The sequence below is a fragment of the Labeo rohita genome, chromosome 7, assembly GCF_022985175.1.
Source record: "Labeo rohita strain BAU-BD-2019 chromosome 7, IGBB_LRoh.1.0, whole genome shotgun sequence".
Lineage (NCBI taxonomy): Eukaryota > Metazoa > Chordata > Actinopteri > Cypriniformes > Cyprinidae > Labeo > Labeo rohita.
The window spans coordinates 15,191,827-15,219,131 of record NC_066875.1 but is presented as its reverse complement, the minus strand read 5'-3'; the positions used below and the strand labels follow the sequence as shown (position 1 = coordinate 15,219,131).

The following is a 27,305-nucleotide window of genomic DNA, read 5'->3' as shown; positions in this document are numbered from 1 at the left end:
CAGTTTTCAATGCTGTTTGCAATGTTTATTAGAACTATAGATTCAGGAAACAACTCGTGGATCTATGCTGGTATTGACACCACATTTGGCGAACTATCCTTTCGAGAAATAGCTATATTGTCCCACTTCACTGAGCCATAAATAGACATGTCAAACTGCTCAAACTGAACAACATTTTGAAAGCACCACAGTGCAATGTATTTACACTTGAATGAGTTAAATGGCATGTACAGCTTGCAGTAAATTATCACTGCATAAACGAAGAAAGTCCCTGGATGCTGAAATGAAAAACACTGACAAACAACTCACTTCAGAGACTAAACAATTCCAGTGTTTAATGTCCTCCCTTTTTCCCCTTTTGAATTACTGTTCTAATAGAAGTAAGTGATACATTTCAGGCCACTTAAATGGCACCTATAGAAGCTGTAGCGAGAGCACACTGACTGATCTTGGAGAAAAATCTGTGAGAAGGACATTCTTTTTTTCTCAGCTGATCTGAATTCCATTTCCTTGTGAATGATATTGCTTTTTGGGTTTGGTGCTTTTAAAATAAGTGAAGCTCTAACATTGCAATAGCAGCAAAACATAAGAGGTGAGTCATAAGGACCACCATTTTGGAAAGAGCTGCTGAGGAGCGAGGAATAGGCTAGGAAATGAAAAAAATCTCAAAACATGCAGCGAATCAGAGTTATGACCTTTCGCATCCGACAAGAATGAAATGATGGCACATTTTCAATCTAAAGTTGGTGTGGAGACCGCTGCTGAGATGGAGGAAACCGGTGTGTGCGTCCATAACATTTCAATGAGAGAACACAGCTGGCAGTTTGATTTGTGTATTATTACTGAGAGAACACCATTATCTGCGCATTCATAAATTACCTCTATGATTTTCGCAGTTTATGAGCCCCCAATTCCCCAAACTCCAGCCATAATAACTCTACAAGGATTGAAAAGTGCTTCAAAAATGCCACAAACCATCACTGTACTGAACTTCTCCTTAAGTCCATCACCCTGTAGTGAGAATTACCACCATTTAAAAGGTAAACACTTTTTACAGCATAGTGAGAAATGCACTCTCTTTCTGTATTACAATCAACAAACAAAACAAGCCTTCCTATTAGCAAAACTCACATCCACACATAAACACTAACCACTCGAGCAAATCACTCCTCTGAGCTACACACTCATTACCTCTTCCACGCTCAGCCTCACTGACACAGTGGCAAACATTTGTGGGTTGTGGGGGGAGAAAAAACACAAAGTTAATGTGATCAACAAGGCATGAGTCATTGTTTTAGTTTATGCTGGGAATTACAACATATGTTTTGATCTACCACCTATTTTAACTGGCCAAATGCTGATCTTAACTGTTAAAAGAACCTGCAGGCTAAAACCCTGTGACATTTATAGCTCACTTAGGCCTTGTAAGTCAATACGTCCGTGTTTTTTGTGCAGTTGCGTCCAAATAACTTTCATGGTCAGATTTACTTACTTTGATGTCTTACATCCCCAGAATAAAATTATGTTGCTCCTCTTAGATAGGTAAGCTTTGTTACTCTGAGCATTATGGCCAATAAGCACCAATATCTGTGTTTGCCAGACGTGTAATCAGTTTAGCATGAAAGTCAATAGTCAGTAATGTTTGTATATCTGAGTTCAAGGAATGTTCTGGGTTTAAAACAACTTAAGCACTGGAGGTGATCAAATGTAATAGTGTTTACATCATGATTTCTTAAACTGGGAATACTTTTCTTGTCACGCATTTCCAACATAAATCCTGTCAGTGAAGTTTGCTCTGTGTAAACTGACTAATTGCTTTACAATTAGTCACAGTACGTCACAAAATTGAAAGATTAGATATCATTTTACACAAAGTCAGTAGGCAAATCTTTTTTTAACTTGTCTCAACATAATGTCATAATGTTTTGTGGCTTTTTTCTGTGATAATTTACATTAACCCTCTGGTTGTGTTTGGGTCAAATTGATCCGGAAAACATTTTTTCTCCCCGAAAATACTAGTTAATTTTATCACATTGGACTCAAACTTACTGACTTTGTTCACACAGGGTATAAGTACTTCTCTGAATTTTCTTTTCGAATTTTCATAATTCTTCGTGGATTTTATTTCACCTACACTGTAAAAAATAAAAAACACAATTTGTTGAGTCAGCTTAAAATAATTTGTTACCCTGCTGCCTTAAAATTTTAAGTTCAGGCAACTAAAATAAGTTTAGTCAACTTGAAATGTTAAGTTGTACTAAGTAACAACTTAGATATTTGTGTTTGCTAAACTTAACAGATGGGTAAGTAACCCAGCTGCCTTAAAATAAGTTGATTAAACTCAAATATCTAAGTTGTCACTTAGTATAATTTAACATTTCAGGTTGAATAAACTTTTTTTGAATGAACTTAAAATTTTAAGGCAGCCAGGTTACAAATTATTTTAAGTTGACTCAACAAATTGTTTTTTAGTCACACTTGTGGTGTTCCCGGTCAAAAATGACCAGACTCCAAACAACTGCTTAGAAATCTCTTATTATGCTATATTATCACTAAAGACTAGATTTATTCTTTTTGTCAACTTGTTTTCTTTAATTTAGGACTGGTTTTGTGTTTCTATTTGCATCTGATTAATCCTCCTTTTTCTGAGAGAATGTACCCCGTTTTTTAAGTAATCATTTTTTACGAATAATTGTCACAATATGAGATAAAAAAATTATGAAAATTTGCACTGTGTATCACACTAGAGTGTTTTAATGTTTAATAAGGAAGTTTGCTTTTAAATGCTTTTATTTTGTACAAAATTGCAAAAAAAAAAAAAAAGTCACACTCGAAAACAACTGCTCATAAATCTGTTATTATGCTATATTATCACCAAATCTTGGATTCAATGTTTTTGTCAACTTGTTTTTTTTTTTCATTTAGGACTGGTTTTGTGTTTCTGTTTGAATCTGATTAATCGTAGGCCTCATTTATCTGAAAGTAGGCAAAACTGTACAAAATTGCACAAAGTCACACTTGTGACCGGACTCCAAACAAGGTACCTACTCTCAGATAAATGAGGCCTACGATTAATCAGATGCAAATAGAAACACAAAACCAATCCTAAATGAAAGAAAACAAGTTGACAAAAAGAATGAATCCAATATTTGGTGATAATATAGCATAATGACAGATTTATAAGCAATTGTTTGGAGTCCTGTCATTTTTGACCGGGAACACCACAAGTGTGACAATCCGAACACAACCAGAGGGTTAAGCCACAGATGCTGTCCTCCACTGAACCCAAAACATTCCTAAGAGCGTTGCAAAAAATAAAATTTTGATAGCTCAAATAATGCTTCAACATATTTGGCAATTTTAGCTTTTACATAAATGCGCATTACAATATTGCAGGTTATATATAACGTTGAAGTTCAAACACTTAAGTATTATTAGACAATACGTTTCAGTAGATTTGTCCTCAGAGATCCCATCAGGATGTGAGAACTGATGTGCATAATAATGCATAATAATTTTTTATTTATTTATTTTCCAGAGAAGTAGGGATGAACAATGACATTTGTGTTGCTTTGAATTTCAACAAAGTTGCAAAGGGCCTTGCTGAATAAAATACTTGCAAGATTACACAGTGATGACATGCTTAAATGTCAGCGATGTTGACCCGTCTTAAAAAGCAATCATCACTCTGTACAAACAGTGACTCCAGGCTAATCTGATTGTAATGGTATTCAAGTCATCTGATCCCATGACTATTCAAAATCAATGTATTTATTTATATGAGTCAGCTGAAATGCTGCACTTAGCATCCATATTTCCATTACACACATCTAATTGCTGTGCTTGTAGAACCTAAAGTAGCCCTAATTCCTTAAAGAGCAGGTCATATGGGTTTTCAAAAAATATACGTTTTGCAGTTTGTAACATAGCTATTCTTAAATGTAAACAGTCTGCAAAGTTGTTAATCAAAAATGTGCATGATAAAAAGTCGATTCGATATCACCTCAACGAGTCATCATATTGTCGAATCTTCTGCCTGTTACTGATCTACGTCACTAGGTAACATCAAAGTTCAAAATTATTTCTAAATCACTGAATAAAACAATGTTAACCATAGTGCTGTAAATAGTATAACAATGAACAGAAGAAGACATTCAAAAAGAAAATCAAACATTTAAAAAGGAAATCATATTCGTATATCTAAATAAGAAATATAAAAGAAACCTTTAAAAAAATAACTCAAAATACCACGCTCAGTTTGAAAAAGCTCTTTCTGACAATTTCATTTATCTCCTTGTCAAATTTAAGTGCGCTATTGCAAATCATCCCCACATTTTTACATAATGTTTCTTAAAGGTGCTCAGGGGACCCAGCTTAATTTGAACTGTGTTATCAAGTTCAGAGGGACCGAAGAGAATCAATTCCATTTTCGATTAATTTAGGCTCAAATTTTTTTTTAGATATCTATGCCTTGACTTCAATAAGACAGGCCAGCAATCTTTCCATGGCAATGGAGTCATTTGACTTAAATGGTACATACGATTGTGTATCGCCTGCGTTGCGGTGAAATGACACAAAGAGAAAAGAGAAGCGGTGCTAAAACAGACCCTTGAGGAATACCACATGATAAAGGTGATGAAACTGATGTGCACTCACCCATACAAACAGAGAAACTTCTATAGGACTTAAATCAATTTAAGGCATTTCCAGAAATGCCGGAAAACGTTTCAAATCAGGAAATGAAAATATGATGGTCAATTGTGTCAAATGCTGCCGTGAGATCTAAAAGCAAAAGTACAGTCACATTCCCTTGACTGGTTTTCAAAAAGATGTCATTGAAAACCTTTAATAATACTGTTTCTCTGCTATGGTGCTTCTTAAAACCTGACTGAAATACCTCACCAACATCATTTTCATCAGTAAATGACTCCAGTTGAATAAGAACACTTTTCTGTAAAATCTTGGCTAGAAATGGAAGTTTTGAGATTGGTCTATAGTTGCAAAGAATGCTCTTATCCAGATTTTCTTTTTTCAACAAGGGCTGAACTTCAACATGCTTACAATACTCAGGAACGATTTATAAAAGTAAAATTTTACTTATTATAGAAACTATATATGGACCGACCGATTCGATGATTTGTCTTAACAGAGGTGTCGGAACAATGTCTTGAGGAGCAGATGTAAGCTTTAGCTTAGAAACAATGTTTCGTTAAAAGTTTATATAGAGATCAAATTCAGATAGCATAGCAGAGGTTTCTGGTGCATTCAAAGGCACATATGTACACATATGTTCTGCAAAGAGTCCATAAAAGTTTCATTCATTCAAGTCTACATGTGTAGTTGGCTTTATCAAACGAACCAATGTCTTTGTGGCACAAACTTTTTTAAATATAAATTTCGAGTTTTAATGAACTCGTTCAAAATGAAGGTCTTGTTTCTCACTGAACAGACATTTATCAGCACCAACCTGATCATGAGACCACTGCGGGCCAAGAGATGCAGGGTACATCGAAGACAGGTCATCACAGGTCCTGCCGGTTCAACCGGCTGAACCCACCATGGCATCGCGCTCTCCGAACGCCAATACAACTCTTGACTGCCACACCATTCCTATAGCAGTGCATCCACTGGATGAGGTGTTCTCGAAAGAGAAACCAGGCAAGCTTTTAGTTTCACCAAATTTCCTCCCTGCTTTCCACGACAGCCCAGTTTTTTTTCCAGAGGCAACCAGGGCTCACAATTCAGCCAGATGGGAATAATCAGCGGCGGCTTAGTAATTGGGAACTGAAGCTTGTCTCTTCCTTTTTTAAAATATTTTGAATATTTAAAAGTGTATGACGATCATAAATCAGTGCGGAGGCAGCATCATGTATAAACAATGTTGCTAATAAAGCAGCCATAAAAAGCAAAGAAGATAGGGCAGAGAGACAGCATACCATGTACACTGGCGCCATCTTAATTAATATACAAAAAATGTGTTTTATAACATATTTGCATAATCCCTGCCTGCCCGCGAAATACGAACAGTCTGACCCACAAATACTTCCGCTAGTTAGTGTGTTTTCATCATGTCGAGAATATGCTGAGTTCTGTGCTGTGAAAGCAAGTTCAATGCTGGATTCACTAAACGTTTGTCCATGAAAGATAAGTCTGTACCTTCTTTATTCCCTTACGAAAATTAACCTTGGTTTTACTACAAATAAAAACAAAAAACATGGTTACCCTACTTAAACCATGGTAACTACAAATTAACCATGGTTTTGGTATTCTAACCATAGTTTAACCATGGTATTTGTAGTAATCAATACACCAAAAAAAACGTGGTTCCTACACTTTTACTAAAATAAAACCAAGGTTAATTTTCGTAAGGGTTTGGACCAACAAGCATCTCCGAACCACAACCTGTAAGTACGATTGATACGTTATATAAAGAGTGCAGCTTTCCAGGTAAAGCACAATATTACTGTTTTACTGAAACAGCTCTGATAATTCGATGTGAACCCACAATTTCCAAAGAATTTGTGGACTGTAGAATGTAGACTTTCGGTGTTCTAATTACTTCATTTCATAATAAAGACTGTAGTGTAGTGCACAGACTTTATAATCATTGTGAAATTGCTGTTTGTTTTGCTGCACCGGCAGTTACAGGGTTAATGCAGGGAGTTAAAGACCCTGGAGAGAGAGACGAGTCAGTTAGTTACGCTGGTGTGCCTGTGATACAGCTGTTCTGTGTTCTAATTAAAAGTTACGACATGGAGTCTTTTGTCTGTCGTTCTTCAGACATTACAGTAGACATATTTTGGTTTACAAACTGTATTGTTTCATCAGTTAGTCACGTTAGCACTCGGCTAACGTATATCCACCGTTATTGTTTTGTGAAGTGTTTACAGTTTAGCAGCTAAATTTTAGCTGTGGGCACGATTTGCCTGCACTGTATACAGAAAGACCAATCACAACAGACTTGACCAGCTGACCAACTGAAGCAGAGTAGGCTTATGAAATCATTGAGAAATGACTCTAATATTAAATGTATATTCTGAGAAAATTAGTTTTCTGACCTTAAACGCATTTAAAACTGTTGGAGGGGTCTCCAACACATTATTAGGACACTTTAAAATACCATATGACCTACTCTATAAGCATTTCAGACCTACAAACTTCAGTTTTTGTATACTCCTAATATTGATAAGGAGCACTGTGGGCAATGTGTATCCATAGCTCTCTGAAATCTCACAAAAATGTGTACTCTGCCTAAATGAGCAAAAACAAAGCAAGCAGACACTGCCAAAAAATCTTGGTAATGGCTAAGAAAGGGACAAAACCAGTGGGATTCAGTTAATTTACTCCTACAGTGAGAAGAAACTGTTAAGGGGTCATATTTTTTGACCATTTAATTTCCCTCACCCCCAAAGGTCCACTTAAAATGAAAGTCAAGTATTTTGCAGCAAAAAAAGTCATTATTTAAAAAGCGGTTATTGCAGCTTAGTTTCAATAAACAGTCTTTGTGGGCTGGGTATAAAGGTTTGAGTTCTGAAATGTACAGTTTATAAAAAAGACCAACTTTCTTTTGCTGTTTGATTTGTACAAATCAATACACACATGAACAGATGTATTTTGGTGATTTATAAAGCAGTGAAATGGTCTCAGCAAACAGGCATTTTTGGTGGCAAATTTATTCTACTTGTTTAACCAAGGCCGAAAACATTTAAAAAGGAGAGAAGAGAAATGAAATTAATCCATCCTGAAGAACCACCTTTACAATTGGGCACAATAATATGAAAATTATAAGTTTCTTTTAATTAATTTCACAAGGTCCCCGTGGTCACAGAACCACTGAACTAAAAACACTTATTCTTTTTCTCCGAATGGAAGCTAAATCAACCGTTAGCAGTTTTGAGCAGGTAAACTCGAGCAGCAGCGTACACAGTGGTCTGTGCAGTTCAATCAAGCGAAGGCTGACCGGCGATTCATTTCTAAGGTGGAGCCCCAGTAGGCAAAAGATAGGGGAGAGGACGGGAGCATGATTTGAGACAGACGGGCTCCTGGCAGGAGCTATAGGAGGTACACAGGCTAGAGATTCTGGCGTCTCAAGCGTTGCAGAAAACAGTCATTCACCAGCATGAGTTCTCTATTTACACAAAAGACAGAAAAAAGAGCCCGTTTTAACCTTCCTCCCAGTAAACAATGCATACATCTGCTATAACTGATATGCTCAAAATCAGTGAAAGTGCAAAAATGTGCTTAAATGTTAAATTCACTGCATATTTATGTGGTGCACATGCAATCTGAGTTCCAGCTTCTACATTATATTGTGCAAAGGTTGGCTGCCAAATGTAAGCAAGGGCACATCCATCTGCTTCCTCCAACTAATGTAGCACATCCATCCTTTTGCTCCCACTGATGAAACTGTTTAGGAATCAAGTGTCGCTAAGATTATGCAATTCCTTTTGAAGATAAAGTGTGTCTTTTTTTTGTTACGACACTTTACCATCACTATACTAGCTTACCATGCAGAATTAACAACATAAGCGTGAAGTCAGTTAACCTTCAGAAGAGTGTAAACACTATCAATTTCTGGCTTTGCCAATAGTATATTAGATTAGGGAGGGACATGTATTTGTAACATTCCAAAAGTCCTACAAAACAAATGGCTGTCTATTTGAGTGAATCATCGAATCATTCACTCAGCCAGTTTGTTCTTTTTATTCTTGACCTAAACAAATAACTGTCTATAATAAGCGAGTGATCATTCACTCAGCTGAGGTGTTCAAAAAACACAGATTTCTTACAAAATGAAATAAGTGACTGCTTATATGAGTCAACTACAAAATCAACCTCTTAACTATTTCCTTCAAACAGATTCAAACAGGAATTAATTAAGAGACTGTTATGTAATAACCACATGCTAGTATACTACTCTTACTATTTCACCCATAAAATAAAAAAAAAGAGTAGTGTGGTAGTATGCGGTTCAGAATTAGCCATTTTTATGTGTGAGTCACTGAATCATTCACTCAACTGATTTTTTCAATATCACAGACTGTCTATATCAGGGATGATATATGAGACAACAGTTACACATTTTTACTTTTTCTACAGTTTAAGTGAGCAGCGCATCAAAACAACATACACACCATAAATGCTCAGGGTTGACTAAACAAAGTTTGTGACTAATTTTTTCCTTTTCACCTACATTTACAATGATTATTTTAGCATGTTAAGAGCATTTCATAATAAACAGTGTTCTAATTGGGAAAAATTATTTAGATTTGTCATAATTTCTGGCATGGATGGGCAAGAAAAGACACTATGAAATTACTAGTCATTCTAGTAACTTTGTATTGTGCATGTGATGAAATTGTTTTGATTGTTAGATTACTGTTAGTAGATTTTCATTTTTAAACAATATTAACAACATTAAAATGGTCATCTCACATTTACATTTTCAGTATTAAGAGGACAACCCTGAACCCATATATCTTTTTTTTGGTAAGCTATACATACTGTAGGTACACTGCCAGTCAAAACTGCTTTTTATTTGAATATATTTTAAAATGTAATTTATTCCTGTGATCAGATCTATATTTTCAGCATCATTACTCCAGTCTTCAGTTTCACATGATCCTTCAGAAATCATTCTAATATGCTGATTCGCTGCTCAAGAAACATTTATTATTATTATTACTATTATTTGAAACAGCTGAGTACATTTTTTCAGGATTCTTTGATGATTAGAAAGATCAATCATGAAATAAAAAGCTTTTGTAACATTATACACTATACCAGGGGTGGCGAACTCCGGTCCTGGAGAGCCACAGCCCTGCAGAGTTCAGCTCCAACCCTAAATTAAAACTCACCTACCTGTAGCTTTCAAGTAACCCTTCAGACCATGATTAGGTTGTTCAGATGCGTTTGATTTAGGTTGAAGCAAAACTCTCCAGGGCTGTGGCTCTCTACCCCTGCACTACGCCAAAGAAATGATAAAAATTAATACTCTTATTGAGCGAGCATGCTTAAAATTGATCAAAAGTGATGATAAAGTCATTTTTAATGTTACAAAAGATTTCTATTTCAGATAAATGCTGTTCTTCTGAACGTTCTATTCATCAAAGAAACCTGAAAAAATTGTACTCAGCTGTTTTCAACGTAGTAATAATAATTATAAATGTTTTTTGAACAGCAAATCAGAATATTAGAATTATTTCTGAAGGATCATGTGACTGGAGTAATGATGCTAAAAATTCAGCTTTGAAATCACAGGAATAAATTACATTTTAAAATACATTAAAATAGAAAACAGTTATTTTAAATAGTACAAATATTTTAAAATTGTAGTTTTGTTGTACTTTGGATCAAATAAATGCAGGCTTGGTAAGCAGAAGAGACTTCTTTAAAAACATTACAAATCTTGCTGTTCAAAAACTTTTGACTGGTATGTAATTGTAAAAAACAAACAAGGCTATTGTACCTAGCTGATTATACCTTTGGCTCAACTGATCAAAAATAAATAAATAAATAAAACAAAAGACCACTGCTTTGGTCCCATTACCTTCATCCTTGGTGACTATATTGAGGATTTCTTTTCTTGTACAAAGTATGTTGTCCACATGAAAATTTAAAACTATTATTAAAACAAAAAAACAAAAAAAAAAAAAAAAAAAAGAAAAAAACATTTGCTGGACCTTTTCTGGGATGAAAAATACAGACTTTAATTGAACACCCCTGGTCTATATTGCAGTCTCATTGGTGGCATTTATCAGCCACATATGCAGTCGAGGCTGTCACATTTTAGAAAGCAACCCCTATAAAACAGACTATTATTCGTTGTGTGTAAGCACTGTAATTTCTTTCTTTCTTTGGAATGTAATAGTTGCTTTTCTAATATGAGAAAGGCTTTGTGATACATGCAGCAGGCAAATGCAATTTCTGGAGGGTACAGCTCTTGAAATGAGTGAATCATTGAATTAATCACTCAATGAATTTGTTCAAAACACTGATTCATTCAGGAATAAAAAAGTGACTGCTTAAATGAGTGAATCATTTACTCAACTGATTCATTCAAACACTTAATCATTCATAAACAAAACACTGCTTTTTATTGCATGGGAATGCAGGATGGTTGACTATTGCTGCTGTGATTATTTTTTTTAGCAGGGTGAAAATAGACAAAGCAATTGTCAGTATTGTGTAAAATGTAAATATAAATATACTGTATATAAAAAGAGCATTGTTGATTTTCACTTCAATCTAGTATTTTTCTTCAAGCATCAAAGCGTGATGATTGTCAGTATTCTAGTGCATGTGTTCTCCTGTCCTTTCCTGCCTTTAATGAAAATGCTCAATCCCAAATAATAGCAGACAAATTAAAGAGAAAAAAGTCAAAGGAAGCTGATCTGTTCCAATTCTTCTTCTGGACATTAGATAGAGAAAAACCACACAGTACAGCTTATAAAGAAACAACTGTGAGGGTTTGCGATGGAGAGGGCACTGAGCACAGGCGGAGATAAGTGAGTGTGAGTGTTGTGTCTCATTACACTTCTATTTTCAACCACCAGAGTCTGGGTTAACTGTCCAGCAGACTTCGCCTTAGATTAATGTGCTTGTTTTATGCACAGCTGGGTTGGAGGAACAAAAAGAATTGGACTTGTCTTACTGTGTGTATGTGTGTGTATTTTTCTCTGAGGAAAAACAGGCGCAAATCAGCAATCAGCAGTAGAAAGAAATTACTCATAGCTCTTAGTTGAAAGGCTTACCTGAAAAAAAGAGGCCATCGCAGGGGGCAAAAACCAAATTATAACCACACAAGCGCACAACCATTCACTTCTTTATCTGTTCACACATATGCATCACACTTCATGAACAGAAATGGGTTTAGCCAATGTTTACAATATCACATTTCTATTAACAAGTATATATTAACTATTAAAAACTATTCTATTAACAAAAAAAAATATATATATATAAATAATTAAAAATTATTACACAGCTCTTTGGAATACTTGATTCTGATTGGTCAGTTGTGACATTCTGAGGTGTGTTATTCCCCAATGCTCTCTCTCATTTAATTTAAATGCAACTATTATCTTCTTGCACCTTAGTTATCGACTATTTACTGTAAAACAAAAACTGAGGACTTTAGTAGGCCTGCGGTAAAGGGTCAAACATGTCTGTCCATGACGTTAGCCAAGTCTAGCACAAGTGCAAAACGTGATGCTATAATCAGTGAAGCTTTGAATTTAATCTTTTATTTACATCATATTGTATTACTCAACAACAATTCCAGCGTTTTCAGCATTTTCTTACTGGCCAATGCATACTTACGGTCAACAGAAACGTGTTTGATTGGTTATAAGTGCATAAAAAGCAATCTGATGCAGTGTGAGCAAATCTAAATGTAATTCTATGAATTGACAATTTTCATTCATATTCACATTTCATTTTAATCGTGACAGGCGTAATACGTTGTTTAATTGTGCAGGGCAATTTTCGTTTTTTTGTCTTGAATTTATGGGGCATTTTTGTTTATTTTGGTGGCATTTTTGCTACAAGCCCTCGTTAATTTCTGACCCTGCTGCAGTAATATTTCTGAATGTTTGTCTTCTTGCCAGAAAAAAAAATGTTTTGTACGCTGTGTACTCAATGGGTTTAAAGTAATAAACAGATAAGATTTCAAACACTTTCTCCTCAAGTAACAATTTATGTTGTTGACTTTATTTATATAGTGAAAAGCGTCTTTATTTATGTAGTGCTTTTCTTTGCGGAAGCTTTGTGTTTAAAGAGCTAATAAAATATTTTAACTCAAATCAATATTTCATGTGTAATTATTTACTGACTATCAGCAATTATCTGTCTACACCGTAAAAAAACAATTTGTTGAGTCAACTAAAATTAATTTGTAACCTGTCAGTTCAGTTAGCTCAAAAAAAGTTTATTCAACTTGAAATGTTAAATTATACTAAGTGACAACTTAGATATTTGATTTAAGGCAGCAGGGTAACAAATTATTTTAAGCTGACTCAACAAATTGTGTTTATTATTTTTTACAGTGTAATAAGCTCTGATTCAATCCACCTGTTTGGGTGGCGATAACTACCAGCTTAATGTACAAACAGATAGATAGACAGATATGTGTTTATAACACTTATTTGTTCATTTCCTGCCTTTGTTCGAATCACGTATTATAGATTTGCTTGGTTTTGGTGGGTAGTAACAGGTGCTTGCAGGATGTTTGTTTGAATGTGAGTACGTGTGAAACTTGGTTAGAAGAACATGAAACCTTATCTGCCACTAAAGATTTACCACAACCCAGGATGTGTAACCGACTCTGAGCGGTTTATGCAGTTTAAAGTGTGACTCTCAGTCAGTAAAGTGTAAAATCTTCAAGCAGCATCACTATTATTCCCTTAAATGTAGCATATTTACTGTACAAACAAACTGCTAGACATAAGTGTTAAACATATAACTCATCCCATACAATTTGACATGAATGATACCTCAAATTGTGTTTTGTTGAATAAGGGTGTTTACTACTGTTATGACAATTTTCACAGGGAGAAAAAAATACATTTACACTGAAGGTTGGATTTGAGTCATATCTAGAAAGCAGAATATACTAAAGAATGGGAGTGGGCTGGTTTGGCTAGAACACCCTATTAACCACCTGACAAACGCCTAACACCCCAGAACACCCTAATAGCCACAAATTAACAAACAGTAACAGTTAGAACATCACTGGAACCACAGAGCAACACCCACTAAATGGTGATGGATTTAAAAAACAAAAAAAATCTAGTTTATTTTCAATAAAGTTCACTGACAAAGCAGCTATCACTGAGCTGATTTTACTTTCATAACAAGTATGGGCTTTTACAGTAAGACTTTAAGACAGGAACATGCGACAAGCTTCTGTTTAACATTTTAAACACTCAAAGAGCTGCTCATAAATAACATTTTTTTCATTCTGAGCGCAGAAGATTAACCACCAGCATCTCTCATAACAGCTGTTCTGCTGTATCACAGAATCACATTTCCTTCTGGTTCTTATTGATCCAAAAGACTATAAATTGTCAAAGAGATTCACAACTACCATCTGATAGCGCCAGACTATCAAAGCATGCCATAATTGCGCTCAAGGTCAAGACGGTGCGACATACCGGATTTCAGCTGTATGTATTCTGCAGTCTGCAACTGCTTCTATTTTCTCCCTGTCTGAAAAACCCGAAGGTGTTTACAGTTTTGAAAATCCTGGAGTGAAAGTGCAGCAGTAAGAACAGCTAAGGTCACAACACAGGGGAGATGACCGCTTTGTGTTTTATTGTTCATCTGAGGGGAATGAGACTTTACAAACAATGCAAAGGTAATCAGGTAGTGAACAGTCTAGAGCAGGGGTTAAAAATTAGCAGACTGCGGTTCAAAACATTTCTCATAAATTAGTATAATTAAAAATAAACATATACTGCAGACAGAAAACAAGAGACTCGCTGATTGTCATGACAACAGAGAGCCACCTCTGGCACAATGTCTATACTGGAAGTAAGCACCGTGTTGCGACTCGACAAAACTAGATCAGTCCAATTATAATGAATAGACTTGCCTGCTAAGCCACTTCTTTTTCTTCCATCTGACTTGAATAAATTTGTTTTAGGTGTATAAAAGTATTAGATTTTCATATTTTAAAATGTGTTTTGCTTTGTGTGCTTTGCTCCATGAAGATAAAACTTTAATACTAATGGATTTCCTATGAAGTACAAAGTTACCCATTAGAAATAATACTAACACTTTACAATAAGGTTCTGTTTGTTAACATGAGCTCCCTACACTGGTTAACAGGTGTGTGTTTTAAAAATCGCCTCAAAATATTCAACATGCTTGATATCCTCCGCTAAAATATTGGCGCTTGTGCCATCAATTTACAAGATATTTTGTAAAATCTGTCTTCAACTGGCTTTGACTTTTAGAAACTAGAGTCAACTTACCCAGACTGTAATTTGGGACAAAGTTGTGCAGTTTATTACCAGGGTTCAAGTGCTTAAGGCATTTAAGCATATTAGGAAAATGAGATTACATATTATTTAGCAAGGCTGTACCCACCTAAATTGATGATTAAGAAAGCATTTTTGGCAAATTCAGGTAATTTATGACTGTTATAGCACCAACTGTGGTCTGATCCCCTTAAAACATTGCATGCTTGTTTAAAATCACCTGTCGCATGTGCTCAGTTGGTTTTGTGAAGTTTTGAGTTTTCCTTTAAGCTTTATAGGATTTTGGGTAAATTTGGACAGGCCCCTTTTCTAAACGACCCAGTTATAGCTTCCCAAAAGGTAAATTTCAACATTTTATTGATAATTATTGGCCTAGAGAGTCCAGAGAGTTGTACTTCAGTGTTTTTTTCCAGACTAGTTCCCAAAAGTAGTTTTTTTTTTTCCCCACATCTCAATCATTTAACAAACTATTTAACTGACAGCAGTGGTTCTAGAGGCAAAGTTGTCCAGAACGAGGAGTTCTATTGTATATGAATATCGCGCATATGTGCGAAAACCTGCGCAATGTACAATCGTTGTTTTTTGAGATACGCAAATGTCCTTGTAGATGCTTGTAGCAGTTCAGACCAAGACGGAGCAGACTGATGTTGATAGGACAAATTGTTGCACAGTTGTAACCATTTTTTATGTTTTTTTCCCTCTTATGGCACCACCAAGTGGCCAAGCTCTGCAAGAGATATCTCATTGCGTTCAGGAGTTATAGGCATTTTACTAAAAGTGGGCCTGTTCTGGTGCCCCTTTGCGATCAAAAGTTCAAATTTTTATTTTTATTTTTTTTTATAATTATTGATATTCACTGTCCAGAGAATGTTTCTGCACCAGTTTGGTTCCGATCGGGTGAAAAACCTAGGACTACTTCACAAAAGTATGTTTTTCACGATCTATTCTGAAGCGTGGAATTTGTACGACACTTGAGCCTGCGACTTACGGTTTAGGAGTTATGAGCGATTTCATAATTTTGACCACTGTAGCACCCCCGTCAGGCTGATTGGGGCGGCCTTGGTCACATTGTGGGTGGTTTGAGTACTACCATCCCTCAAAGTTTCAAGTCTTGGTCAAGTTTTGGTCTGCACAGTTTTACGTGGAGATTGCTGATCCGTGACCATTCTGACAGTTACAACAGGGTTACGCGCTTAAACCCCTAAAAAAAAAGATGGATACCTTTAATATTATTTAATGGGACTGAGCTAACACAGACTACCAGTTGTATTTCGTATAAACTAAAATTATCAGAAAATGCAATAACTAATGGTAACTGAAATAACTTTCTAAGATAACAATTGCAATGTTTTACAGTCTCTTTTGACTAAGCATTTCTTACAAAGTATTGTTGTTGCCCAGCTTGAAAATGTACAAGTATCCCTGACATGCACACTCATACCTAGGCTGTGACGGTCCTTACTTGTTAAAATATTACTCTCGATTGAAGGTTTTTAGGGACGGTGTACACAAAAGTCAGCTGTGTGTGTGGATGAGAGCCAGAGAGAGAGAGACTGTGGCCCAGTGACCTACTAAGGGCACTAAATTCCTTGCCCTTTTAAAGCGGCACCATCTGTTACCAATCACCTCATCTAAACCAGCAGTACTGTACACTAGGCTGAGAGAGAAGGAAAACAAAGGAAATGGGGGGGATGGGTGCAGAGGGGAGGCAACAAAGATGATCTGAGAATGTGTAAGCGAGAGGGAGAGAGAGAGAGAGAGACAGAAGACAAGATGCAGTGAGGGAAGTGAAAGAAAGAATATATCCTCCACTGTGTACATTTGTCTGGGGCTAAGTGACTCAAGGCGTGGCAAGATATTTTGGGGGAAATCGGGGGTTCTAAATATTTCAGTGCTAACAATAAACGACAGACATTCAACTGTATGCCTGTTGGCTTCTTGCTAATACAAACTTACTCAGTGTTCCCCTAAAAGGACTGTACTTCAACACTGCACAGCTTACACTCTAAAAATATTTGCCAAAGTTTCAGGAAATTAAGCTTCAGTAGCGCTCGCACTGATGGCATTTAGGTCAGAAACACACTCATTTAAATGTATAGAACTGCAAATGGAAATTCTTCAATGCACAACCCCACTGTACATAATTAAAGAGACAGTTCACTCTCAAAATTACTCTCATCACTCACTCAAAATTATCACTTAAATTCTGGTCTTTTTCTCATTGTATGGTGTCAGAGAGTTGGTATATAAAATGCTTTATAGTCAGTTTGAAGCATGATATCTTCAGCTCATATTCACTTTTATTACATACGAAAAAGATTTAGCACAATAATATTGAAAACTAATAAAAATTCAGATGAAAGAATGTCATGAAAGCTTGGAACAAGATTGTTTTCTGACATTACAGCAGTGTGTTTATTGTTAACTCTTAGTAGTTATTACTTTTTGTAACTTAATTAAAACTTAAATTAAATGAAATATAAATGACATATGAATAACTTAAAAAAAGTTACATGAAAATTAAAAATGTCATACTTGCAACTAACTAAGAGTTTAAGTTACTTAAACTAAAACTAAAACTGAAATAAAAATAAAGCAAAATACAAACATTTATAAAAAATAAAATAAAAATAAAAATAAAAGAAAATATAAAGATAAACAGGTCCAACTTTATATTAGGTGGCCTTAACTACTGTACTTGCATAAAAAAAATAAGTATAGTGTACTTATTGTGTTCATATTGTATTGCAAAACACTTTTGCTGTTATTGAGGTGGGATAAGGGTAAGGTTAGGGACAGGTTTAGTGGCATGGGTAGGTTTAAGGGTGGGTTAAGGTGTAAGGGATGGGTCAACAGTGTAATTATAAATGTAATTACATGCAGGTATATATATATATATATGTATATTTTTTAAATATAAGTACAATGTATGTACACAATAAGTGCATTGTATTAAATGATTAATTTAAATGTAGGTACATAATAGTTAAGGCCATCTAATATAAGTGTTTTGCATCAAAAACATTTCAACAAAAAGCAATAATTTGACTGGAAAGTTCAACAGCAAGACCACTATGAGTTTGGAATCACTACATTCTGACACTATATCATGTCTAAATATTGGCAGGAAAAAGCCTTTAATGCAATGCAGATGTTTACAGTTGTCATCCCTCCATCTCATTCCGTTTTAACATCTGAGTTGCTCTCAATATCAAACTGCTATTTCCTCCAGCTTGTTCCTGCTACATATCACAGTCACATTAAATACGGCAAGAACAGCAATATTTCCACTGTAATCAGTGAGCATTACGGGCGCTCATCTCTGAACTAAACGCAAATATGGAATCATCACTCTCAGTGATATTTTCAGAGCAGACTGAAGAGGGAAGGCTTACTTAATCTTGGGGATGCATGAGAGAGCAGATTACACAAACACTGGCTGCTTGTCAGGAAGAGAACAAAACAAGCCTTCTGCAGATGGGACTGCAGGGCAGAGAGTCCGAGAAATGCATCAGGGTGAATCACAGTTGTGTTAGGCAGCATGCGACTATTCTCACGGCTGCAGATGGCGTTCATAAATGCATAATAACATCATGCACAATTTAGCTCTGTGTCTAATTGTGAAAGAATGTTCTTGCGAGAAGTTGTTTTTCCAAGAAGTCAGCTGCTATATGCAGTTCTGGTTAGCACCTATGCAAGCAAAAGCTGTGACATCCTTCTTTCGATGCATAGCTTATCTGGTAAAGGTTAGACTTGCTGTATGGTGTTAACTCTCCGGTTGTGTTCGGGTCAAAATGACCCGGAAAAGATTTTCTTTTTCCCGAAAATACTAGTTAATGTTATCACATTGGACTCAAACTTACTGACTTTGTTCACACTGGGTATAAATACTTCTCTGAAATTTTTTTGGAATGTTCGTAATTTCTAGTGGGTTTTATTTCACCTAGTCACACTTGTAGTGTTCCCGGTCAAAAATGACCGGACTCCAAACAATTGCTTATAAATCTGTCATTATGCTATATTATCAACAAATATTGGATTCAATCTTTTTGTCAACTTGTTTTCTTTCATTTAGGACTGGTTTTGTGTTTCTATTTGCATCTGATTAATTGTAGGCCTCATTTTTCTGAAAGTACAAAATTGCACAAAGTCACACTTGTTGTGTTCCCGGTCAAATATGACCGGACTCCAAACGAGATTCCTACTCTCAGATAAATCGTAGAGGCCTACGATTAATCAGATGCAAATAGAAACACAAAACCAGTCCTAAATAAAAGAAAACAAGTTGATAAAAAGAATGAATCCATTATTTGGTGAAAATATAGCATAATGAGAGATTTATAAGCAATTGTTTGGAGTCCAGTCATTTTTGACCGGGAACACCACAAGTGTGACAGGAATCCGAACACAACCAGAGGGTTAAACTTGTTACTAACTCTTGGGGCCCAATTTACACCCCAATTCAAGAAACCTGGCACATTGATAGCAGAGCATTTACATTAAATGTTTACATTGCTGTCAATATAAACAACTGACCTAGTGGTAAGCCCCTTCCCCCTTAGTTACTGTTGCTCCTTTGGACAAACAAACAGAGCTGCCAACCGTCTTACAATGACAGCTGTCAGAGTGAAAACCTTGTCCCAAGATGTCTTAAAAAATAATACAAAATTGGACACAGAAGGTCCATTTCTTGTCGAGGAACATTCAAGTGGGACTTAAATATGCTGGGGGGGGTATATAAAAGATTTAAAAAATAAATATGGTGGTTAACTAGATTCATTTAGAAGCAAGAGTTTATATATCAACACTGTTCATGTATACCACAGTGTAAGATTAAATTAATTTACATTTAACTAGTTTAATATGGAGAGGCACTGAAATGTAGACCTTCGTTTATGTGTTTTTGACACTGTAGCTACATGACATGACACCCAGCCCCCGTATAACATCAACACTGTCAAACCGATGAGAACTTTACATCTTCCAATATTTCTCTATGGTGCTGAAAACTAAAGATGCCCGAGTTACGGTCCTCGTGCAACTGATACAACTACCATTGGCTCATCTGCATTAAAAAATGACCGTGAATTTAATGGTAAAAGACTGTAAAAATGCTACAGTAAAAACCTGTTAATTGGTTAAAGGTAAGTTCCCCTACTATATAAATTTATTATATTATACCATTTTCGGAAATGAAAAAGAACATAAAATTTACAGTGAGTAACTGTAATTCGACATTCACAGAATTCTCTGTGTTACATTTCAAATTTGATGTATTTTTTGTTGTTGTTGTTGCTGTTATTGTTAAAATAACTATGTTTAGTCTTTAGTCTTTCTTATCATTTTTGTACATTAGGGTTGTATGTTACATCTAATGTTTTTAAATGAATGTTTATTGCATTCTTTCAGTTTCATTTGTGTTAGATCCATGATGGTGTTTAGTGTTTGTGTGAATGACACTGATCTATATATGTTAAAGCTTGTGCTTGTGATGGGCTTTAGTTAGCGGTGTAACGATTACAAAACCTGACGATGCATATAAAGAATTTAGAGGAAGCATTTAAACAATCCTGTGTATACACTTAAAGAATGCAGAATCGAATCATTAATCAAATCGCATCGAATTTTTTGGTGAATCGTCTCAGATCGAATCGTTCTGAATTAGAAAAAATCGTTCTAGCATCAAATCGAAACTCTATGAATCGTGAATCGAATCAATTTGCTGTTAACCCAAAGATTCACAGCCCTAGCTTTGGTTCATCATGTGACTTTCTCATCACCACCTTCTTTTGGTGGTTATCAGTGTATTACAAAGGTTCAAAACAGATTTCAGTACTTTAGTAGGTTGGTATATTAACATTATATCAGTTATTGAAATTATGGTATTTAAATGTAAATTTAAGATGAAACCTTAAAACCCTAAAAACCTACACCGCTGCTGTTTTTTTACCGTACATTTTACGGATTTTTTATTTTTTTTTTACAGTGAAGGGAGGGGCTTCATGATAGGTTAATCAAAATGGATCTCTACAAAATAAATACATAAATGAATAAAGCACGTACAGTAAGTGGCACTATTAACTTTTAATGTTTTTATTTTATTTCATATGATGAGTGTATGAAGCAGGAAGACAATAAAGTGCCTTTGTACATTGATTATTAAAGTTTGGACAGCGCTTTATTAATATTCCTCAAATTTTCCTTTTGGGTTTGCTGTAAAACCCTGATTATTAAAGGGAAATGGAAAAAGAAAATTACCTGAACCTTAACACTCTTCTTCTGCTGCATTACAAGCACTAATATTTTCTTCAGGAATTTTTTTTATATTTGAGCTGTTTTATGTTATTTTTTCCATCTTAAAAGTGTAGCACTTATGGTGTGGGGCTGTGAAAACACTAAAATACAAAGACAAACAATAATAAAAATAAAAATAATAATAAAACAAAAAACAGCACAGACTGAGCGCAAGAAAGTGTCCTGTGTTAATGGACCATAATCTGCCTCTGACAAATTGACAAATTGAATATATTGCTGTGGACTGTGGGCTAGTGATGGGTTTATGTTCAATGATGTGAATATAAAACAAACAATATATCGTCTTAATAAAATATAGTCTTAAAGTCCCCTGAAGTCACTAATTTTATAGCTTGAAACTCATCTTTGATAATCAAAATGACATATTTAAACATTTCCCATGAAAATGATTTCTTCATGCATTGAAATGGCATGAATATATCTCAACCCCCTTCCTTCATTTGGTATACGCAGAGCCATGAATATGCAAATCTGTCCTTGCCTTTACTTAATCACACCAACTCGAACTCCCTCCATTTTCACTCAGTTAAGCAGTTTTAATGCTACACAACGCCAAATGGGAATGGTGGATTAATTCAGTTATATATGTTTGCACCAGAGACTGATTCCAAAGAAGAGGAAGAGCGAATTATGCAGGATCATCTGCAAGTCAATGTATCAGAATGGTATTGCATTTTATGTATCGCTCTCTACAAAATCAGACACGTGACGATAACTGATATCATTAGCCTTTGGCTTTACTACATTATCAAACAGCTAATAATGTTCCCGTTCATCTTCTCAGACAGCTAATGATATGAAAAGCCCCATCCCGCAAGTCAATGGGATTGGTTACACGGCTGTGACCGTAAGACACAAGGGCTGATTTTAAAGGGTTTAGTTCACTTCCAGAATAAAAATTTCCTGATAATTTACTCACCCCATATCATTCAAGATGTTCACGTCTTTCTTTCTCCAGTTGAAAAAAAAAGTTAAGGTTTTTGAGGAAAACATTCCAGGCGGAAATACCGACCCAGTGTTTATAAAGTGAACGTCCAAAGAAAGTCAAACGCCCATTTACAAAAAAAAGGCAAAATAATGTTGTTGGACGATTTTGCAGTTGGGGGAGACAATGAGATGAAGTTTTTCACCCTACCCTAACTTTTGGATCCGAAGTACACAGATGAAGAACTGCCTGCGTGTGATTTTTCCAATGTGACGCGTATGCGCATTGCAGAGCTAGTGCAAGATGAAAGACGAGCATTTGTGGTTAAAAAGTATACAATGTTTTTTTTTTAGAAAATGACATTTGTTTCATTAGATAAGACCCTTATTCCTTGGCTGGGATTGTGCAGAGCTGCATTGAAACTGCAATTTGGACCTTTAACCCGTTGGCCATTATGAAGTCCACCATATGGAGAAAAATCCTGGAATGTTTTCCTCAAAAACTTTCATTTCTTTTCAACTGAAGAAAGAATGACATGAACATCTTGGAGGACATGGGGTGAGTATATCACGAGGAAATTGTTATTCTGGAAGTGAGCTAATCCTTTAGGGAGAAAATGCTCAGCAACTGTGTTGACAGAGGAATTTGCACATGGTTTGGCTTTGAGCATATTAAAAACACCAGACAGACATGTAAACAATGTTAAAAACTTGATTAATTTGGAAACTTTTCACAATTAGTCATACATGTGATTCATTTGATTAAAAATTTCATTTGATTGACCACCCTAATTATTAGAGATACCATGATACCTCTGGCAAGGTTTTAAAAGTTCATTAGATATGACTGCGTTGAATTATACAGACAGCTGTTGGCTTAATCCCGAACATGTGCTGCAATTCTAGAAAAAAATATTTTAAATATCATATCCTCTGGGATGAATACATTAAAATATTCATAATAAAATATGTAGGTCAATCACTTCAGCTCTGATGGGATATGAGGATCGGCTCTTGGGAGTTCAACTACCGCTGGATCTGAACCACAACCACCTGTTTGGACTCCTCATCTCCCTTTTCATGTTCTTTTCAGCTCTCTATCCTCTGTCTCCTTATCACCGCTCTCCATGCCCTAAACCCCTCTCGTCCTCCATGCTTCTTTATCCTTTCTCCTTCAGACCATCAGTTTATACTCCTCAAATACATTTCTGCTCACACTCTCTCCAATCATTCTTTCCTTCCAGTTTCTCTCTCTCATATTAAGCAATATAAACTCTATTAATCTCTTTCACCCCCGATACACCATGATCTCCTCTAGTCTCCCTCTAAAATGCTCTTTAGGTGACGTAAAGCAACCTTTTCACGAACCACTTGACCTTAAAAGAAACCCACAGACCACTCCACAATGCCATGGCTAAAAATGAGATGACTGACATAATCACTGCAGTACCTTAAAATATCAAATGTTAAAGGACAAACTTCTGCATAATTCAGTGTAAAATTTAATTAAAATATGTGGTAAGATCCTCCCCCGAAGAGATTAAAACTCATTACTCCAGGTTATAAACACTGCCTGAAGCATGCCTGTCATCCGCCTGTATCTGCTCATTCACTCTCTTTATAAACTGTCTCTCAGCCTTTCAATTAAATACCAGCTCAGATGCAAACACACACAAACATGCTCATTTACATCACAAACAGCTTGGCTACGAATAAAATGCCAAAACCTTGCACTTGTCAGAAACTGTGTGTGTGTGTTGTGTGTTATTGTCATTTGCAGAATGAGAGGCTCTTACTTAATGCTCATGGAGACAAAAAATGTGGGATAGAGGAGTTTGCTGTATGCAATTCACAATGGAGCTATTCAAGAACAATTTAAAATATGCCTACATATTCACTTAGAAAAACATTTCTAAGCACTCCCATATAAGGGAAAAATATGCCTGGAGGTTTTCTAGAGGTTTTTATGGCCATGTTATGGAGCACATGTAATGCCAAACAGCCATAAGACTGGTGAACTTTAACCCCAGCTCACAGAGGTCAGAATGGCAGTCTAAAGTTGGCCTTTACTGATGTTTTAAAATGAGTTCAGGGTTAAACCATCAAAATTGCCTATGCCAATACTTTCGTTCTGTTTCCTCAACATTTTATTGAAATGGATAGTATATTAGAGCTGCACAATACATAATTGCATCTATGATGAAAAAGTGTTGTTACAGAATTTCATTCAAATTCACTGTTGTAGTGTGTTTTCTTTCTTTTTTTCTGCTGAATTCATGAATGTAGGCATTTAAATTAGTCTACAGTATTATCAGTTCTCTTATTAGTAGTAAGTGACGTTGCTGCGCTGACCAATATAAAGCTGTAGTGCTTCATACTATTGGCAATGCAATTGACCTTTTTTCTGCAAAATTTCAGCAAAGATTTGCTAATGTGACCGCTTATGTAAACAGGGGATTCATTGCACTATTTACATTACACTGATTATAATGGCAACCTTTGTGAGAATTCATAACATGGTGAGCTTGATGGGTCAGTGAGCTTAGTGTTGTTTTTCATACTACTGAAAGAGCCAATGAAAGGTTGTCTTGATTGCTGAAGCATAAACGGCAATAAAATGATTCAGAGAAGCACAGATCTCTGCTTGCTTTGACATTTAGTTTCTACATACAAAATAAGTGCTTTATAATACAGAAATTCTATAATTATTATTCTGCCCTATGGTGCACTGAAAAACAGGTGTGCTTCTTTAGAAATGGCCCTTTTTCACAAACCAAACACCTTCTGCCCTTCCTTATGAGAATAACCTTTCAGCTTCTGTACGCTCTGCTTCCTGTTGTGTGTTGAAAGCACTTTACTGTAATGTAAAGAAGCAATTAGACAAATGGCATATACACTCAAGTAATGCACCTTCTTTTATCTATTTCAAGAAAAGCTTAGTCTATAGATTGAGTGTTTTCATTAAAAAGTCCTCAAGCTCTCCTCCATTTCCTGGGCCCATTACAATGCGGCTGTGATCTAGATTCTATGCCAGTCCTCAGTGCCCCAACTCTCCTCATTTTCTTCACTTCGACCTGCTTGGAGAGTACTTTGTCTTGTAAAAACTCGAAAAAAGACTGCCGGACTGCTTTGAGGGTTCCTTCGAGCCTCGGCAATACTCAGGAAGTCAGGCTGCTCGGTGTTTATGTGTGTCGGCGTGTGTGTCCTTTCTTCTGACCTACATTTGGAAAACCAGACTGGCCAAGACTGCAAGGGAATGCAAGGTTCATATATGGTTAAAATAAACATTAAGTCTGCCAAGTAACATTAATGTGGTCCTGCAATTTCTGAGGAGGAAAAGGCAATCTGTCCCCAAAGGCTTCCAGTACAGTCAGACTCAGACTGCGAATCCGTTGCACTGGTTCATCTCAGCTTTTGGCAGAACAATCAGAAGGTGATGAAGATACCTGCTCCCTTTTCTCAGAAGATCTGCGGCTCAAGTCATTATTCAACTGTCTGAACTCCAGCACACTTCCTGGACAGCTTTACCAGTCACAGATAAATTCAGCACCACTCCCAAATCTCCACCTTATTAGCTGGATCTAGATTCAGCTTTTTTATATATTTCAATGGATATGTATTCCACAACTAATTGCACAGCAATTTGAAAAAACAGTTTGCAATAAAAAAAACTGTCAGCAGTACATTAAGATTTGTTTAAGAATGTTTCTCTTGCATAGTATGCACTTATGCTAAAATCTTTAATAACGGCCTTTTATTTACTCAGAGTAGTCCACTCTTGATTGCTGAAACAGGAATTATAAAACCCTCCAGTTACTCAGTCAGAAGTGTGAAAGAAACAAAATAAGAGTCATTTTCAAAGATTGCGTGAGGGTGTTTTACAAATGTCAGTCCGGCAGTGCCTTGTAATCAGATACATTTTTCTTCAATTATGTGTACGAGTTAGTCATTTAAAGAGGTTACTTACTGATTTCTTTCAACTTGAAGAACCAATTTCAAGTCTTGGGCTGAGACTAGAATCTCTCCTCTCTCTGGGAACTGCTCCTGATGAAAGAGAAAATTGAAATATAACTGTTCAATTTAAAAACCAGAGCTGTCCATTTCATTTCTCTCAAAAGAACTGGTGGCATAAGACAATTAGGTAAGTTGACATTATTACTTTGAAATCATTAAGAAATGACAACACAACCAATTCTACCTCTGTAAAGTGACAAAACAGAATCGCCTTAACGAGTTGTCCTATTTTTGAATCTTCTGCCTGTTACTGATATATGTCACTAGGTAACATTTTAGCAAAATCCCTGCCTGCCCGTGAAATACGAACAGTCTGACCTGCCCCAAAACACTTTTGCTAGTTAGTTTGTTTACATCATGTCGAAAAGATGCTGTGTTCTGTACTGTGAAAGCAAGTTTGTTTTGTTTTCATTGCCGAAAGATGACCTTTTTTTCCACGATTCCACAGCAATTCAATTAGATCCCTTTGTTGTGTGCTCGTCATTTTACAGAGGGTTTCTTCTCTAATATTGCCTTTTATGTTCTTTGGCTTGTAATCTTCATTATTTGGACCAACAAGCATCTCCGAACCACAACCCGTAAGTACGATTGATACGTTATGTGTACATTTTCAAGTGCTCAAAATATCTTTTTTTTTTTTTTGCGCTAATATGTGATGTATACCTAGTGCAGCTTTAGGTTTCCAGGTATTACTGTCTTACTGAAATAATTCTGATATTTCACTGTGAAACCACTCTTTCCTAAGAATGTGTTGATTAATGTAGACTGTTGTTGTTCTAATTACTCCGTTTAATAGTAAAGAATATAACTTAGACATATTTTGGTTTACAAACTGTACTTTTTCATCACTTAGTCACGTTAGCACATTGGCTAACGTATTCACCATTATCGTTTGTGTTTACAGTTTAGCAGCTTAATTTAAGCTGTGGGCATGATTTGCTTAACAGAGTGTTAAACAAAATGTTTTTATGTCATTATTTTAAGACTGGATTGAAGCGCTATATTCTTGTTTTAAGTAAATGTGCAGGGTTGCCAGGTTTTCATTAAAAAAACCCATCCAATTGCTACTCA

At 35.7% G+C, this 27,305-nt stretch overlaps 1 protein-coding gene across 1 annotated transcript in view; it reads right to left on the bottom strand.

The window, feature by feature from the left end:
* Positions 1 to 27,305, bottom strand: part of adam19a (ADAM metallopeptidase domain 19a) — a 108,801-nt gene that overhangs the window by 49,783 nt on the left and 31,713 nt on the right. The window contains exon 4 of the mRNA XM_051114651.1: positions 26,188 to 26,264. Coding sequence (XP_050970608.1) covers positions 26,188 to 26,264 — 77 coding nt within the window. The remainder of the gene's footprint in view (positions 1 to 26,187; positions 26,265 to 27,305) is intronic.